The following is a 17,398-nucleotide window of genomic DNA, read 5'->3' on the forward strand; positions in this document are numbered from 1 at the left end:
AATTACAACCTAAACAGAAAACTCCTCGCGCGGGCAGTAGGAGCTCTCTACTTGGTTATAAAGAGTATGAAAACATGGAAACCGTGCTGCAGCCCGACCTGGTCCGACTGCTTAAAGATGAGCATCTGTTAGCGGAAAGCTGCGATGAAGACCGCTCGACAGGAGACACACAGGAGCCGAGGAGAAGTGAAGATGAGGAGGAGAGTCCGTTCAACTTCAGCCCGCAGCTCATCCGCCTGCACAAGGACCACGAGCTCTTTGAGGTAATAGCAATAACTCTGACTGATCGGTAACATTAGCCAACCCACCCACCATAACACGTGCGTGTTATTTACAGGACGGGGACGTTCACAGACACATGTACCTGCAGGACCTCTACGTCTCAGAGGAGGCAGACGGCAAGCCCACACCCAGGTATGCAAACCAGTATCGAGTTTAAAGGTTTAAATCGTATGCATCAGAATATTAATAGTATTTCACAGACTAAACGGATAGTTGTGATTACTGTGACGTGGGAGCAAATAAGAGAAGCACACCCTAAACACACATTTCTATCGACTGTTATAGTTTGGTGTTTGACAAATTCATATCTGTGTTTTCTTCATTACATGCTTTCATGAACATGGTTGTCGAATATGGTGTCACATGGCCAGTCTAAAAGAAGCACTTATATAGTATATTGGTCTATATTTGACCAGTTAAGTAGGCCAAACAAACAACAAACTGGCCCCAGAAATTAAATTCCTGAGCTAACAGCAGTGGATCCTTTCCTCTATGACTGTAATGTCAGTGTCGGTCACCTTCCTCCTCTTCTTGCCTTGTCTCAGTGTGTCAGAGTTTGCCTGCCACATTTCTGGCTGCAGCGCGGTCTTCAGCAGTTTGGAGGAGTATGAGCACCACTACAACTCCCTGCACAGACACGTGTGCTGCTCCTGCCGTCGCTCCCTGCCGAGCGCCCGGCTCCTAGACATTCACCTTCAGGAGTGGCACGACTCCCTCTTCACCATCCTCGCCCAGAGGCAAGATATGGTGAGCCGAAGCCTGACGTTGTGTCCTGACATCTTTATTGTCATGGAGCAAAAAACTGTAAATAATGAAATATTTGAAACATTCTTTGAAGATGAATACTGAGTGTTTAAAGTTTTCCATGATGCTTATTTTACACCTTTCAGTACCAGTGTTTGGTGGAGGGCTGTGGACAGAAGTTCAGGACTAGCAAACACAGGAAGGACCACCTAATAAGAATTCACAAGTATCCTCCAGACTTCAGATTTGACAAAACCAAGAAGGACAGAGGGTGAGACTGCATATGTTGTCCATTAGATGGCAGCAAATCCCCAGTAGAAATATTTCTCCATGCAAGGTTTCAGTCAAGGAGAGTCCATGTTTGTTATACTGAACAGGAATTATCCTGAGATTCTTTATTTAAACCAGTGTGTAACTTTCTTTAAAATGCTCAGCTCAGAATTGCTTTAAATTCATATTTTTGTGTTATTTTTCTGACTCTACAAACGGTAAAATTGCTTCGACGAGTGTTAAATCATTATACATGATTTTCATCAAATACCCTCGTTTGTGTATTTCTATACTATCATATCTTTGTAAACAGAACCCGGCAGACGAAGAGACAGCAGCAGAAAGACACGGCCATGGAGGTTGTGGACGCTGCGTGTGAGTCTGAGGGTGCGTGTGGTGTGCTGTCCGATCAACCCGAGCAAGGAGAATCCATGGAGACGCATGTGTGTGAGGAAGAAGCTGCTCGCATGGCAAAGCCTGCCTCTGCTGAGGAGCACGCCGATCTTTCTGCTGCAGCTCACAGCACGGAGAACACAAGCACCGATCCGCTAAAACCACGGTACTCCTACAGGTTAGTCTTTAAACAAGTCTGCAGGAAGCCCTGCTAAGAGAGACGAAGTCAGCCATCTTTTAACCATGTTCTAAGGAATTTATGCACAAAATATTATACTAAAAACATATGCGAGTGGAGATCTTCATAATATGTACTACAGTTTTTCTTATTCAAACGATAAACAATCGGAGATATAAAACAACAGCCGCGTTCTTGTCTCTCAGGATTCCCACAACGGTGTGCTTCGGTCACGGCTCCGTCCGAGGCTTCAGAGGGAGGCGGGGAAGGAGGAAATGAAACACCAGCATCCTGCATTCAGTCCTTTTTTAGATAAATGACTTTATACCCTTGTCTTGTGACAGAATGCGTTGACTGTCATATGTGTCGTTGACTTGAAATAAAACGTGATGCACATAAATAATCGTTCAGGTGATCAGCCCACAGCGGCTCAAGGAAATCCTTAAATGACAAGTGATGTGGACGTTTTTGGAAGAGAAAAATAAGACTGATGTCAGAATTTACATAATAGATTTTTAATAATTGTACAAAACATCTTTTCACCCATCAGATATAAAATACACTGTACATTGATGACTGACGTGTCTTTCAGCCATGTTCATCATTTAGAGTGTTTGCAAAAATAGCTGATGACTTTTATTTACATTTAGTAATGAAACTGGCTCTTAAGAGCTCTTTGAACATCTGTGCAAAAAAAATTATCTTTTTGAGGTAATGTAAAAAACATGTATACAATTTTTTATTGACAATAGTAAAGCGGATTTATTTTATAGCTGGTTTGTATTTTTGAACCTGGTAAAATTATTAAGAAGTTAGAAACAAACAGAAATTGTGTAGTTTAGATATTATTATAATGGTAAATTTACCTTCAAAGATCTCATGGCTCACGTTTAACATGAAGAAAAGTCACTGGAATATATAACAGCTCCATGTTAACATCACTTGTTAACAGGACATTTCTAAAACATTTTTTTTTTTTTTTTTACAGACACTTGATTTAATTACAACAGTGATAAAGGCACTAATGGGCACTTCAATGATGGTTCTTGTTATTGATTATGAGCTATTGAAGATGATCCACATGTTATTATATTGTGCTGGTTCTTTTCTTTTGAATTTCCTCTTTAGTCTCCATGATACCAATCAAACTTGTTTGGTAACGTTTTCCTTCCACCTTCAGCTTATTTAAAAGTCTGACTGTGAGCTACAGGCCTATAAATAAGCATTTCATCTCTGGCGACATTAAAAGCACTTTGACTATTCAAGAAATACCTCTATTGGGATAAAATAGCTCAAAATATATGAAATTTAAAGGCCTAGCCCAAAAACTTAGTTCAGCCAGTGGCCTTCATTAAGGATTTTACTAAATACACTGCAAAAATGACCATGTGAACAAATAATTGACTGTAAAATGAATCTTGAATTTTTTTTTTCATAGAAAATGAATTAAAAAATGCCAATTCGAGAGAAATATTTCACTTGTTTCTGTTCTGCGTGGTCCCTGAATGAATCTATTCTTTTTTTTTTAAATGAAACCATCTGTTTATTAATCAACATTTGTGTGAAAAATATAAATTTTTTACTATAACGAAATATTTCACACATATTCAATGTAAGGTTCCAGACAGGGTGACTCATAAAATGGACACTTTTGCAGTGTTGGTTATTTACTGTATGAAGGCATCTTTCCCAACGATGCAGTTCAAAGTTGGCGCGGGTTAAGACAAGTAGTACATCCCATATGGTCCACCAAATAGTCCTGGGACGGGGAAGGCAGGCCGCGGTCCGCTCAGGGCCCCATAGAGGGACGGTGCGCCCATAGGTGCGCTCAGCGGGAAGGGAAAGGCGAAGGCCGGCAGTAGCGGCTTCGCGGCCAGCTTGAACTTGTCCAGCTCGGCCTCCTGCAGTCTCTTGGCCTTGGCCCTGCGGTTCTGAAACCAGATCTTGACCTGGGTCTCTGTGAGGCAGAGTGAGTTGGAGAACTCTGCTCTCTCTGCGATGGAGAGGTACTGTTTCTGTCGGAACTTCCTCTCCAGGGAAAGCAGCTGAGAGGCTGTAAAGGGAGTTCTGGGTTTCCTGTTGTTCTTGTGTTTCCGTAGATTGCACGAAGTCGGGCTGGGAAGTCCTGGAAGTATATTTAGGGGGTCACCTTATTGGAATAGAAAATACGTGATCAGTTTACTAGTGACTTTTTCAATTTGCATTTTACATCACGGTAATTTACAAGTAAAGCCAAGTCAGGGAAATATCAAACAGAATATTTAGGTTATTTGAAGCTCTTTAAGGCAACGCAACCATCCGAAAGTTTAGAAATCCACCCCATCATAAATAAGATGAATAAAGGATGAGATAGCATAATTAAATGACGATATTACATCGTATTTCCTCACCATGAAGGCCTAGGGCATGAATTATTTTGTACATTCACTGTTTTTCGTGCAGTGTTCTTCAATTAGTGCAAACGAATAATATTCATACAATTTGGAGACAGTTTCAGACTTTTGGACAGTTGAAAAAATAGCGTCTGTTTTGTGAGAAATTAGAAAGACAGAGAGTATCATACACTCACTTGAAGGGGATGCGTGAGGAGTCTGACACCAGGGGCTCGTCTCCTTGTCGCTGAGGTCCAGCGCCTCTGGTTTGGACCGATAAAGTCCTCTCGGTGACGCACACTCGGTCTCCTCTGTCCGAACGCAGCCTGAACCAGGCTCGGGGGAGTGGAGGCTTCTTTCCGGCGTCCTGTCTGATATGAGGGATTCCACACTGAAAGGTAGATCTAAACTTTTTGTTTTACACCTTCTGGTGGATGACAGGTCCAGCTCGTCAGTTCCTATGCCACCAGCGACCCGGTCCTCTGGTGAGGTCTCCCCCGGAGCAGCCGAGGGCGGTGATCCCTGCGCAGGATTCATTACGCACGACTGAGGTGCCATACAACCAGTCTTCCCGCTGCTCTCTCCGTTGCTGTTTTTCTTTTCACGTTTTCACTCGAGGAAATTTGTTATTGCCCTGGTCCAATGTTGCGCAGCTGCGTGTTAAACTTTTTACGCACGGACTTGCCTCTCCTTCAGTGAAGTGCCATGGGTTCCACTCCCATCTTTCTGCCTGCCTATCAGTATGTCGGTGTTCCCACGTGACTCGGCTAAAACAGTTTGTGATAGGCCAGGCTTGTAATGACAGTGTTGTGGTCCATTTCATGCGCCTGTGAGCTCCATGACAGATGTAAACCTCCGATGAGGGGCGTGGCTCGGAATTCTGAGTCCCCCCCCCCCCCCCCCCCTCCACATCCCCTTCATGCCTTTGTCCCCCTCTCCCTTTACACAGGAATTTTTTGATGTTGGCCCTCTCCAGCTGTGGACCCCTACATCAGCAACGTCTTCCTCTCCCATTGCTGATGCACTGACATCAATGGGTTTAATTTGTGCACACTTAAACATTGCACAATAAGACTAGATACTAGATGTATTTAAATTTCAGTGAACAAACCTCTCCGCGATGTCTGAATAAGGCCTGAAACATTAAAATATTGTTTGACATTTGTGATATATAAATATGGTAATATGGACATATTTATAATCTTACTTTCTCTAATTCTGATTAGTAAAAACGTAGCTAAATTATTACCCAACTACTGTATGTTGTTCCCCTCGGCTTTACGGAGCATTTTAACGTCTTTCAACTCATTGTTTTGGTTTTCACTGTTTTGATTCACTCTCACCGCTCTCATCAACCTTGTTTTCAGCAGCAAAAGGCAGCTGCTCCTCTAAAACCCACCATACACTACCTGCCCAGCACCCAAAGATAGCAACTAGCTGGCGAACATAGTGGAGCATTAAGCAGCTCAAGAAGCAGATATTTCCCTCAGGAGTTGGTCGAGACCAAAAACAGAGCTAAAAGTAGAATGAATATTAAACTTATACATACATCCAGTGGACAGTAACATGGATGCTATTACGATGTTGCTTTGTGTCTTCTGGAAGTGTGAATTGGCAACTGTTTGCTAACATGTTTACCATTTCAATTTATAAGACGATATGTTGATAAAGGTTGTGTTTAAAGCTTGTTCCACTGCCCCAAGAATATTTATAAAAGGTTTAACAAAAGACGGACCCAAAAATTCAGTTTACGGTTATCTTTTTTCCCTCTCGATACTTTGTTAAAACTATAGTGCAGTTACTTGTTGTAGGACCTCATCTGACAAGTTGTGCTTGACAATATCTTGCATAGTTTATCACTGTGTTTCATTAAAGCATGTAAGGCAATCCGGGCTGGGATTCACAGTACTTTGTATACTCTTAAGAGTTATTATCACTATAAATTTCTATCTCGTGGCCTGTAATCAAATTATCTATGCCTGTGTATTGCCCACATTTCAACCTATTGGGTTCATTGTCTGTAATCCCTTTGAGAGACAGTAAAACCCCAAATAATGTCAAAGAGGCCCATTGAAGAGGCCCATCCAAATTGGCCTTGTTTTGCAGCTCTTCAAATCAAGTCAAATCATTTTCAGGGAAACCCAATATGTGAGAGTTTCTCTCTCTTTGGAGAACTGTTGTTGGGCCTGCAGCAGCACACTGGCTGTCTGTCTGTAGGACAATTGGTTAAATGGAGTTAACTGTTTCTCTCCCCGAGGTAGCCTACATTTCTGCTTTGATCCCGCTGCGCCTGGCGCCTGTCTGCTCTCTCTCCCCCTCTCCCTCTCTGTGTGACAGTGATAGATCGCTGGGTAACCATACAAGCTTTCAATGACTGTAATTTAGTGCCCAACAACATTACATTCTCCTCTACTTACTGTGAATATTACCACTCTTGCTCTCCTCCTGTTTGAGATGGGATGTAGGGCTGTCTGTAATGCTTTGTTTCTCTTCCATTGTTGTATAATGAAAGAGTACATTATATTTCCTCCTCCTCTCTGAGTAGCATGCGCATGCCAGAGAAGGCAACGAGAGTATTTTGGTTTGAGAAATTATAATCTAAAAATAGTGCAGTTTTTCTGTACAACAAAGTGTTTGTCATTTCTATCCATGTATTACTTTTCAATACATATAAACAACATTATTTATTTTAGTCAACATTTCATGCTAGTTCATCCTGAAGATGTTCTGCTGATAAGTGAAAACGTTGACCTGTTGATGCTGAAATGTCTCCAAAGTCAACATTCAAGTCAAGGAATTAACATTTGAGCACCATGGATGTCTGCATCAAATTTCATGGTTATTCATCCGAGAGTGGACGAGACATTTCTCTAAAACCCCAAAATATCGACCTGATGGTGGCGCTAGAGGAAAAGTCAGTGGGTCATTTAAGTCTTTAGGATTCATCCATGACTGTCTGTGCCAAACTGAATGTCAATCCATCCGACAGTTGTCTTTAAATGTGGTGGAGCGACATCCCTCGAGCAAAGCCGCTGTATGGTTGAATAAGACCTGTCAGTGACCAATAACATTTATCATTTTGAAATGTCAAAAAAAGATCAAAAGTAGATAAAGAGAGCACGAAAGAAAGTTGCAATTAGTAAACAAGTCTTGGGACATTTTCATACTGTATTCTTAAGTTTTTAGTTGATTGTTTTAGTTTCTTTAACGAGAAGCTTTAACTGCCAGTCAACTACTGCCACCACCTGTCTGTCTGTCTGTCTGTGTCTTTTACACACACACACACACACACACACACACACACACACACACACACACACACTAACTTACACACACCTCTCTGAACCCTGCTGCCTTGCAAAAGTGGAGAACTGTTATAAGAAGGTAATTGAGTTTTCCTTCGACCCAAGCATGTTGAAGCAGGCTTTATATCTTTCATTTTACAAATCTTTCTCTTTCATGAGAGCTGGCAGGGCTTACAGCGATCCTAAGCAAACTTTGGGGAGATAGGCCGGAGTCATGTGGGATAAACATTTATGAAACGCACAGCGGGAAACTTTGTGGTGAAAGTGTATCGTCTTTAAAAGAGACGGGAGGCCTGCCCGGTGAAGCATAACAGAACATTATCCTGTGTCTGAGTGGACCTGCCAACATCGGTATGTCAATGGATGTGAGATCACAAACTTTACTCTCCATACTGACATTTACAATACATCACACTCTATAAATTCTCTGTAAGTGTTGATTTTAATATGCACAGGTATCTTATTCATGATTCGGTCCATTTCATGCAGAGATTTGGACTTGAAACACTCTTAAAATGTCAAGTCTCGTATCCAATGTAAATATCATTAGTGTTCAGTAACAACTCCAGTCTCAGTCGGGCCTCTACCACTTCAATGTCGGAAATAAAACATTTTTTGACACTTAAATGATATATTGTGTTTTGAAAAGAATCAAAGCTACTCTCTCTCTCTCATCCGTGTTTTATTCAAAATCTCGCGAAAATCTATGTACAACTGGGATTTCAGTTAGACTTGAGTTCAGGTCACCCCAGAACTTCATCTAGTTTGCGTTTGATTACATAATTCTTGAGGAATATTCATTTGTTTCTGTGACTCATTAACTTCCTGCCATCATATGGTGATTGTGTCAAATGGCAAAATCAAGGGTCCTCAGTGAGGACTTAAGCTAAAGCTAATTCTACCTTACAAACTTCGATGATATTTACTGTTGGTTTTGAGGAGTATTTATTCTCTTAAATTATAAAGCATCAATGGCTCCATGCTTGCAGCCCTCACCCTATACATTAGCATGATTAATATCGGTATTATATTAATTACTGAAATCATAAAGTTAAGCCTAAAGGGTTCACTTAATAAAACTACAAGCTCGCAAATAAAATTGACTTAACTTGACACTTGGCCCAAACTCAGTTTCACTCAGGCCTAGTCATGCCAATCATGCCAAAGAGGATGTGGAGGGCCTGAGGTCTTCCCAGTGATTTTTAAAAAATCTTATCTGATCTGAAGGGAACTGCAACAACACGTCAGTCTTGATGAGCCGTTTCATCTTTCCCACCGTCGGCACATTGTATCATGTGAGCTGCCACTCGCTGCACCCACTCAAGGTTGGGTCTCACCTGACGAAAAAGGTCACTGACACGACCCGCTCACCGTTACAACATACGTACATTTCCTCCTTTCTTGTAACCAGCCACAGGACATTTCTCAGGGTGTCACAGAGTAAAACGTGACAGAAGCCTGATGGTCAAACAGCGACCCTTGCTTTACACCTTTTTGACATTTTGTGTGAGTTTTAACTTCTCTGTCGAGTGTTCTCGTTTAATTATTCACACAATTAATGTCACCTTTTTTGTGTACAAGTGCAGGGAAGCCTTTTTAGGAACTATTTTCAGAAAATGTTCGTCATTATCCCCATTTGAGCATCACATCATGCCCCTCTCTGTGATGGCACACTTTCTACCCCGCCTCACAGTGTAGCCTTCAGATGTGGTTCGACGACGCATTTGACCGACCGGATACCTTTTGCCTTCACTCATTACTGCCAACTTGGGCATCAGCAGGGCAGGATCAAACTACACAATACTAGCCCAACATTTCCAAACAAAATAATCCATTAACGTATCATTTTATTCTGTGTCGTGTGTCGTAACAAGACAACCAAGTTTGGGTGGTGCTCGAAATGAAAACAAGCCCCTCTGAAGAAAGTAGATGTTCTCGATGGCGTGGAATAAAGCCTGCCTTCATAAAGATGGAAGAGACACAATCGTACAAATGGGAATACACAGACAGTCTGTCCTTGAAGGTCTCATGGTGTTGCACTTGTTGGTACAGCAGTGTTGTGAAGGCAATTGAAACTCAAAATATAGGTGTGCTACAGCCGTTGATTTGAATGCAAATGTTTCACACCAGCATAAGCTGAGGTTGTCTGCTTGAAGCATTGGTTACGAGGATGATATCTCAGTAATTTCTGTCTTTTTGAGGGCATACAGGGGACTCACATGGCAGATGATGCTCGAAACCTTAGTAATTACGTGATGGGTTGTTGATTGGTTAAGTGCTTTTCATTCATTCTGTATATGTTAGCATGACTCGGCTGCCAGGGGAGAGCGTTGACAGGCAAGCAGCGAGCGGGTTATTATGCCTCTGTGTGTTGTGTGTGCAGGATATTGGGTTTGGTGACAGGAAGGCGCGTTCCACATGGCGTCTGACAGAGACGAGCAGAGTGGTTGGCTGAGGGGGACTCGGCAGTGAGTCTTACACGCAGTGCCAGGTGCTAACAGGTGAACACAGAGATATTGTTGCTGTATTGTAGCGGTATGGTTACGGAGGGGTACAAAGGGAACCGGACACCCTCTCTGGACCTGGACCGAGCCAGGGGTTAGGGTGAGCTCAGTGACGGCGCTGACAGCAGGAGGGGGGGAACTCAGATGGTAGCCTGCACTCAGCGATGATAACGGCGGCGGCGATGATGATGAGGATGTTAGAGAATGACCCACTAACAGAGGCTAGTAGTCAAATTATCATAAGGTCTTTATTGTCTGGCCATGATGGCAGATGTAGGCGTCGCCAATATGAAGGTGATGACAGCAGAGGAGCAGGAGACATCACAGGACTGACGGAAGCAGGAGAAACCTGACACATGCTCACAAACACGAACACACACACACACACACACACACACACACACACACACACACACAGAGGTACGGCTCTAACCCATGCAATGTCTTGTAATATAAAGAAGCTTAGCTGTAAACTACTGAACACGTCACAAGTGAAATAAGAGCAGCATTCCTGTGGTTCACAAAGGGACGCAGAGGTCTTGTATGGTCTTGCAGTATTGGTAGCAATTCTGTGGTTAAATTAATGACTGGAGAGTGTTACCACCGCATGCAATATATTACTGTGTTGTTTAACGCACACACCACACACTGTACATCTCACAAATGTCACTGCCACAGCATAAGTTTCCCAATTTGCCTCTCAATGAATTGCAGAATGGGGTCAGACCACAGCACACTGGGAGACGGTCCTGAACACAGTTTGGTGTAGGACCACTGGAAGCTGAGAATGGAGCACTGATTTGTGTCAAGCTGTTTGTGACAGCTGTTGCCGATTGACTATTTGCAAATTAGGTGAAACATTTCCCAACAATATTACAATTGACTTCTCCGAAACCACTCAAGTGATGGCAGCTGCACTGCAACATGCTGTGACAATTTAAACTGTGACAAATCACACAGCAGCACCTGTTGGGAGACGACTGGTCCACTGAGATGATGAAGAAAAAAATAAAAGTCAACTTGCTTGTTTCTTTATTCTAAGTTAAAGGTATTTTAGTTAAGAAACAACAAAATAGACTTAGAAGTTAAACAATATATCCTGGCACAATATATTGTAATAATGTGACACTAAGTATCCCAGAGCTGAAAAGTGGACTATTATTTTGACTAAATCTGAAAAGTTATAGTTTTAGTTTGCACTGGTTGAATATTAAGAATTAGGTTTTCTGTCCAACTATCTTAAAGATATTGTGACTCTATCAAACCATCTATCGCGTATATTGGACCAAACAGTGAAAGAAGAAGAAAAAGTGGAGCAGTTCCACACTTTGGATTTGGGGAAATGCCCTTTAGCTTAGCTAAGCACAAAGACTGGAAACGGCAAGCCAGGTTGTCTAAAGTGAACAAAAGCTGCCTGCCACAACTGTCTCTTGTTTCTCGTCATTTCTCTACAAAGTAAATAATCAATATGAAATGTAAAGCTCAGGTAGAACCTGCTGGCTGTAGCTTCATAGTTACAGTGCAACAATCTATGGTAGTGGTATTGATCTTATCTCAAGAAAGACAGTGAAAAAACATTTATCCCAAGATGTCAAACTGCTCATTTATTGGATGGTACAATCTTTTAATGTTGGAGACTTCTTCTGCTTTTAGTAAATCCCAATCTAAACAAGTACAAGATGGCTTATCCTATTATCTACCAGAGCAAAACAGTGGACCAAAAACAATATTTCATCTGATATTTAAGAGAACATGATGCATTTGTTTATTGCTATATGGTACATAATAGTTGTAATTGATGGCTATTGAGGGACTTATTTGGACCTATCTAAAGCCATATCACTCAGTTTTCAGAGGGGACCATATTTCTGTTACATATTTCCTCAAAGCTTGTGACTCACTGACTTCAAAAGATGTTCTCGGCATGTCATTAATAAATTATAGTCAACAGATATTCTCGTGGCACTGATAATGTTGACCACAGAGGAATTGAGACTGGAACAAATTAGGGTCACATGACTTGCTCAGGGGCATTTCTGTGCTCTCTGTAGATGTTGGGAATACCCCCTTGCTTTCGCCAGAGATTTCTCAGGCCATCACATGCCTACCTCTTTAACTACAGTCAAATGCTGTACTTCAACTGTCTCGTCACATGTGAATGCAGATACAGCTACATCAAAATATAGTTTTAAATAGAATATATTTAGGGTTTCTGTAAGAATGTGAGTGTGCGCCTGTGATCTCAGCTCAGTGACAACCTGAACAAATACGCTGAGTTGATTCTTCTGAGATTACAAAAGATTCCACGTCGTCTCATGAAGCTCTGAAAGAGATGGGAGGGCAGAGCAGAGGCCCCTGAATAAACAACCATTAAATTCTCCCCGCGCCTGTATGAAGAGAACCTTCAGACTTGGGGCCGTGCTTTAAACAAACCAAAACACGAAACCACAAAGAAACAGAATTAAATGTAGGGAAAGAGAAAATTGTTTGAATAAGGAAGCTCATTTTACCTTATACTTAATCTTTTTTATATTGGACGCTAAGAGGCAGATTAGTGGACAGCCGGATAAAGCGAGGAAGACGGGTAGAGGGAGAGAAGAGGGGGATGAAGTGGATGAGGGAGAAGATGAAAGCTTTGTTGTGCTGATGCTTAATGAGCTGGAAAACACAATTGAACTTCTCTGACTGTGGAAATTGCTGTGAGGGCATCGTAAATTAGCGCCAGTGTGGGAGCTAGCCTGCTGACAGAAAAGGGGCTTTGTGTGGTAAAGGCTTCTTCACATGCCTGCAGCCACTGAGATCCTCACAGCGGTATCATGGCTCGATCTGTCGCACGACGAGGATTCGGCGGTTACTCTTAAACATGGACATGGGAGCTGTTTGGCAGCAGTTTTGTGCACTCATTTCCCGGTGTGATTCTCCACTCTACCATATTACCTGTTGATCTATGTTAGCCAAAAAACCTTTACATTATCAAGCATTATTAATATTATTTGTTTAATAATTGAATTCATTATTTCACCTGACCTGAGGCGCTTTATATTGCAGTCCGTATGTTCTCTGTGTCCTGCTACCTGTAGATTCTTAGGGAGGTCAGACAAAGAACAGATGGACGAAGATACAACATAGTGGATGAGGGAGAAAGATGGCGAAGAGGAGCTGGGTCCCTCTCTTTTCTGATATTTAGTGAACTCCAAAGGGTGACTCTTCATTCTGGCCTTGCAGGCTTGGCACATGCCTTCTGTTACTAAGTGGCTTCATATTGAAAGGCTTTGCAGCCGCTATTCTCTCTCCCACTGGGTGCCAGCCTCTCTGCCCTGGCAGCTGCTGGGCTTTAGAATAGACCCATAGTTTCCCCTCTGCAGGTGAGCTGCACAGCCAAAACAGGGCCCCTCAAAGGCCCTTTCAGAGCCTCAATAGGAATCTGACTTGGGGACAGAGGAACGGGTGCACAATGGCCGCCTTCTCTAGACACAGAGAAGATGGAGATGAGCTATTGGGGTGCTGCTTTAGTGTTGCTTATAGCCATGTCGAGGAGAGGTGATGGGAGAAGAGAGGAGAGGATGAGTTCCCCCTGTAAAGTTTTTGAAGGCGTGGTTCTTTCTCCCGTGTTACTCTCTGCCACTGCAGAGCAGGGATGTCCTGTCATCCTGCATCTCGGATGTAATTGCTGTGTCTTCGAAACCTGATGAAACAAAATGTTTTTCCCTGTCCGGCAGGGAGATGGGGGTGACGCTCAGCTCCTATCCACACCTCCCCTCTTCCCTCTCCTCCCCTCCCCTCCCAGACCACTGGAACTCCCTTTTCGCTTTGGCAAACCTCTTCCCATGCAGGCAGGAAAGAATGCACCTCCCTCTGCTCCCTCTAACCTCCTTTTAATAGTTTGCATTTTAACTTTTATTAGCAACAGCTTTCACTGACATGTGAAGAGTTGGCAACGGAGAGACGAGGCGAGGGAGGGGATGAGAGATGGAGAGAGGGTTGAAAAGTGTGGGGATAGAAAGGAGCGATGAAGGAAAGGAAAAAAAGGGTTATCCTTCTTCTTTGTTGGTAATTGCAGCATGTCCACATCCTGTCAAACTACAACAAAAAACATCAATACAATTTGGCCACCTGGATCTCTGAATCTCTGCCTTCAAATTATGACTTGGTGCTAATTCACTATTATTGTTTTTTGTCTCACTAATCATATTGTGAGCAAATTATTCCATACATAACGGTTTCTAATAGTTCTTTCAACCCATTTGAGACTTTAGTAGTCCATACGTTTATTTATGATTTGGTCACATACCGCTACATAAACCATTTTGACTTTTCTCGAGTGTCCTTAGGAAACACAATGTGACTAAGTAATGCCTGGAGTGCTGGCGGTACAGAAGGGTATTGTCGTTATGTCTAAATGAATGCTAGCAAACTACATTTGTACCAACATTTGTCACTTTTTAAAAACAGTTTTGAGTACAAGGCACTCCAAAAAAAAAAAAAGGTTTGCTGATTTCTCAAAATACAGCCCCCTGGTAGAATTAGACTGCTATTCAAGTGAGGCAGCAGAGGCACTGCAAATGAAATTGCCTGGCGAAAGAAACATATATATATATCTACAAACATGGCGCCACTGTTCTCTTCCTCGGTGTAAGCTACATCCACAAATTTTGTCGATAATTGTGCACGCAATTTTCTGTTTAAACTCTTAAATTGCAGGGAAAAAGATACCTTGGAATATGCAAACCGCTGAGGTCACATATGGGGCAGGGGTGGGCGTGTTTGTACGCATAAAGTGCTGCAGCTAGCGTGGCTGTTGGGCTAACAACAGCATTCAGCTGAAAATGATACAGCTTCTTGTCAAACACTTTCTCTCTTTCAGTGTCCCTGCAGCTAATACGCATTAACATATTTCCTTACAGAAATAAGTGGGGAGCTCAATATAATGTAGCCAAAGAACAGACTGCGTGCGATTACATTTTAATTAATTAAAACACATTATGTGTTAGTTTGAATTTGTTTGAAATTGATCATTCAAGTGACAGCCCCGTCTTAGCATGAAATCTGAATACTTTAACGTAAATGTTTCTTCTGAAACTTGTATGATTTAGTTCTTTTAAAACTCCAGTGACTTCATAGCATGAGGTTAAATCTCGACCATGTGTTTATGAATACTTTAATCAAAATCCTAAATGAATGACTGTGATCGTAATTTTAATCTTTGCCCATATTATCTACCCCTGCTCCAAAATATAGAAACGTTTCTGCGGCATGTTTTTTGTTATTGTTAACATTTCACATGAGATTTTAAACAAACAGTCGTCTGAGAGATTACTGAGCCTCTCTAATATAATTAAGTTGGGTAAGAAGATGCTATCAGTCCCTGTCTCATTTTTCCTCTCTCTCTCTCTCTCTCTGCTCCTTCTCCTCTAATCAGTTCCACTCTGTTATTGCTGGCCCCGGGGTTTTTACCTCTTTGCTAAACTGCTTTCACAAGCACGACACCAAAGACTCAAATGTCCAATATACCCTTTAAAAGACACAGGCGATGTGTGGCTGACCTTACTGCAGTTGTTGCCATAATTATGGAATATATGCTCGCTGATCTGACGTTTCTTACACCTTCTTAAGGCCGGGAATGTTTTTTCCCTCCTGAAGTTAGTTGACCACTTTTAAAAGGTTAAGTGGTGAATAGGGGCTCTCATGGCATCGCAGAGGGCTGAGAGACGCAGACAGACTGTGACCGCAGCCCTGAAGGACATGAAACGCTGTGAAACTCAGGACAGACAGTTTAACAGATGCTCTGAGAACATACATGCTCATGAATGCACCCCGCTTCATGTACTATTTACTTTGAGGTTTTGAGAAGAAAGAAGCATGTCCTGCATTCAGGCCAGCTGAGAGTGATTTAGTGACATTAGTAAAATCCCATTCTGGCCAGCGTCTCTCCACAGGGATAAGTTCATAATGTAATAGTAACCCTCTTTAGTGACACTCATCCTGTGTTGGCTTTGTTTGAAGCAGACACATCATTATTGTGTTAGTTCAATTTGAAAAATCGCTTTGACTGTTGACTTTAACCTCAATGTGTCTTTGTTGAGATGTGAATAGTTCCTGAGATACAGCACAATGCAATACAGGTATGACCTGTTAGTATTATCGAAAATTCACAGTTTTTGCTCATATGAACTGCAATAAAAAGCTCCTGCTGTGTGCCTGTATAAGCCAGTATGTCTGTAACTATTAACTCTGGTCTGTTTGTACACCTCTCAACACTCTCTGGCCTTCTCCACTTCTTCACATTTCATTACTAGTGATGAAGAGACCGAGGGAGAAGAGATTAAATGTGATTCACAGACTTTATGTCTTCCACCAAGCGATGGCCTTCAGCTTTCAATCAAAAATCTCTTCTCTCAAACCTGCTGCTGAATAAAATGTGAAAAGAAACACCCTGACAGTCTGATAGATTATTTAATTCTTCATGTTAAGACTTGTTGTCACAATACAGTATATAAGAGCTTGTAAAAGGATGCCCAAACATTCACTCAAACAGTGATTAGAGCAATGAGTCACTGGCCATCGGCTCAGTGAGACACTTCAAACAGGAAATCCCTTACAACAAGCATGTGATTCAGTTTTGGCGGTGCACAAATAATATGAGGAAGTCAATATATTACAATGAGCATTATAAGTCAATTGTAGCTATTAATCTTCACAGTTTAGTTTAACTTCCACAATTCACACAATCAGAAATATCTAAATCGTACAGAAGAACTTTAAAAACCTTCCTTATATGACTCCTTATATGGCGTCTGGGTTTACTTCTACTTCTGCTCCATTTCCATCCTGAACTGTTTGACTGAGCTGTTTTTTTTACTTAAATATGTCCAACAGCAATACTCTTATCCCTGGAGACAAACTGTATGTAACAGTGTGACACTGGTGCTTATTTTATGCATTGAGCTGGTGTGATTTGGAGGAATCAACATTCCTGTTATTTTACTTGATTTTGAAAAAAAACAAAACAATATGTAATGCATTCAAAAGACCTATTTTCTATTGCTGTCCTTTAACGCAAATTAGTTACAGTACAGAGTAAGTGGCAGCAAGTTATCAGATATCAGTGGTGGTGAGCCCTTTCCCTTTCATGCTGCGTCTGTCTTTGCTCCCCTGTTGTCTGCGTTCTGCAGGTATGTAATTATGGTTTAAAAGGTTGGAGCCAGACTTTCCACCGGGCACAGCGTGGGAACAAAGAAGGGTCTGGGAGATGAGGTCAGGGAGCACAGCGGCTTCACGGTAGCTACAGACTACGACATTTAGGGACAGTCATCCTCAAATGAAAGTGCGTTAGTGGAGTCGATTCAGAGG

At 41.9% G+C, this 17,398-nt stretch overlaps 3 protein-coding genes across 6 annotated transcripts in view; 2 read left to right on the forward strand and 1 right to left on the reverse strand.

Moving 5' to 3' along the window:
- Positions 1-3,338, forward strand: znf511 (zinc finger protein 511). Its single transcript, XM_076076828.1, has 6 exons — positions 1-263; positions 338-414; positions 828-1,029; positions 1,173-1,297; positions 1,610-1,867; positions 2,074-3,338. Exons 1-6 carry the CDS (start codon positions 75-77, stop codon positions 2,144-2,146), a joined length of 924 nt encoding a protein of 307 aa, XP_075932943.1. The 5' UTR covers positions 1-74; the 3' UTR covers positions 2,147-3,338.
- msx3 (muscle segment homeobox 3) lies at positions 2,367-4,957 on the reverse strand. Of its 2 annotated transcripts, none has more exons than XM_076076831.1 (2): positions 4,437-4,957; positions 2,367-3,992 (listed from the first exon to the last, which is right to left on the reverse strand). In XM_076076831.1, the coding sequence occupies exons 1-2, from the start codon at positions 4,795-4,797 to the stop codon at positions 3,586-3,588; spliced, it is 768 nt and encodes a 255-aa protein (XP_075932946.1). In that variant the 5' UTR covers positions 4,798-4,957; the 3' UTR covers positions 2,367-3,585. The 2 variants fall into 2 exon arrangements, with proteins under 2 accessions (XP_075932946.1, XP_075932945.1); XM_076076830.1 differs by having other exon boundaries at positions 2,367-4,016; positions 4,437-4,953.
- Positions 4,538-17,398, forward strand: part of LOC142932776 (uncharacterized) — a 22,009-nt gene continuing 9,148 nt past the window's right edge. Inside the window, exon 1 of one of the 3 annotated variants that reach the window (XM_076076833.1) lies at positions 4,538-4,637. The gene's annotated coding sequence lies outside the window, so the exon portion shown is untranslated. The remainder of the gene's footprint in view (positions 4,638-17,398) is intronic. The other 2 variants (XM_076076834.1, XM_076076832.1) reach the window with 2 other exon arrangements.

Source organism: Anarhichas minor, unplaced genomic scaffold (genome assembly GCF_050575085.1).
Source record: "Anarhichas minor isolate MPS153535 unplaced genomic scaffold, ASM5057508v1 ptg000058l, whole genome shotgun sequence".
Taxonomy (NCBI): Eukaryota; Metazoa; Chordata; class Actinopteri; order Perciformes; family Anarhichadidae; genus Anarhichas; species Anarhichas minor.

Excerpts from the sequence above, each read along its gene's own strand:
- znf511 (XM_076076828.1), top strand. The coding sequence starts at position 75 with ATGGAAACCGTGCTGCAGCCCGACCTGGTCCGACTGCTTAAAGATGAG. Across the intron at positions 264-337 it reads AGGACCACGAGCTCTTTGAG|GACGGGGACGTTCACAGACA; the intron begins GTAATAGCAATA and ends TGTTATTTACAG. Across the intron at positions 415-827 it reads GACGGCAAGCCCACACCCAG|TGTGTCAGAGTTTGCCTGCC; the intron begins GTATGCAAACCA and ends GCCTTGTCTCAG.
- msx3 (XM_076076830.1), bottom strand. The coding sequence starts at position 4,797 with ATGGCACCTCAGTCGTGCGTAATGAATCCTGCGCAGGGATCACCGCCC. Across the intron at positions 4,017-4,436 it reads TCCTCACGCATCCCCTTCAA|GTGACCCCCTAAATATACTT; the intron begins GTGAGTGTATGA and ends TATTCCAATAAG.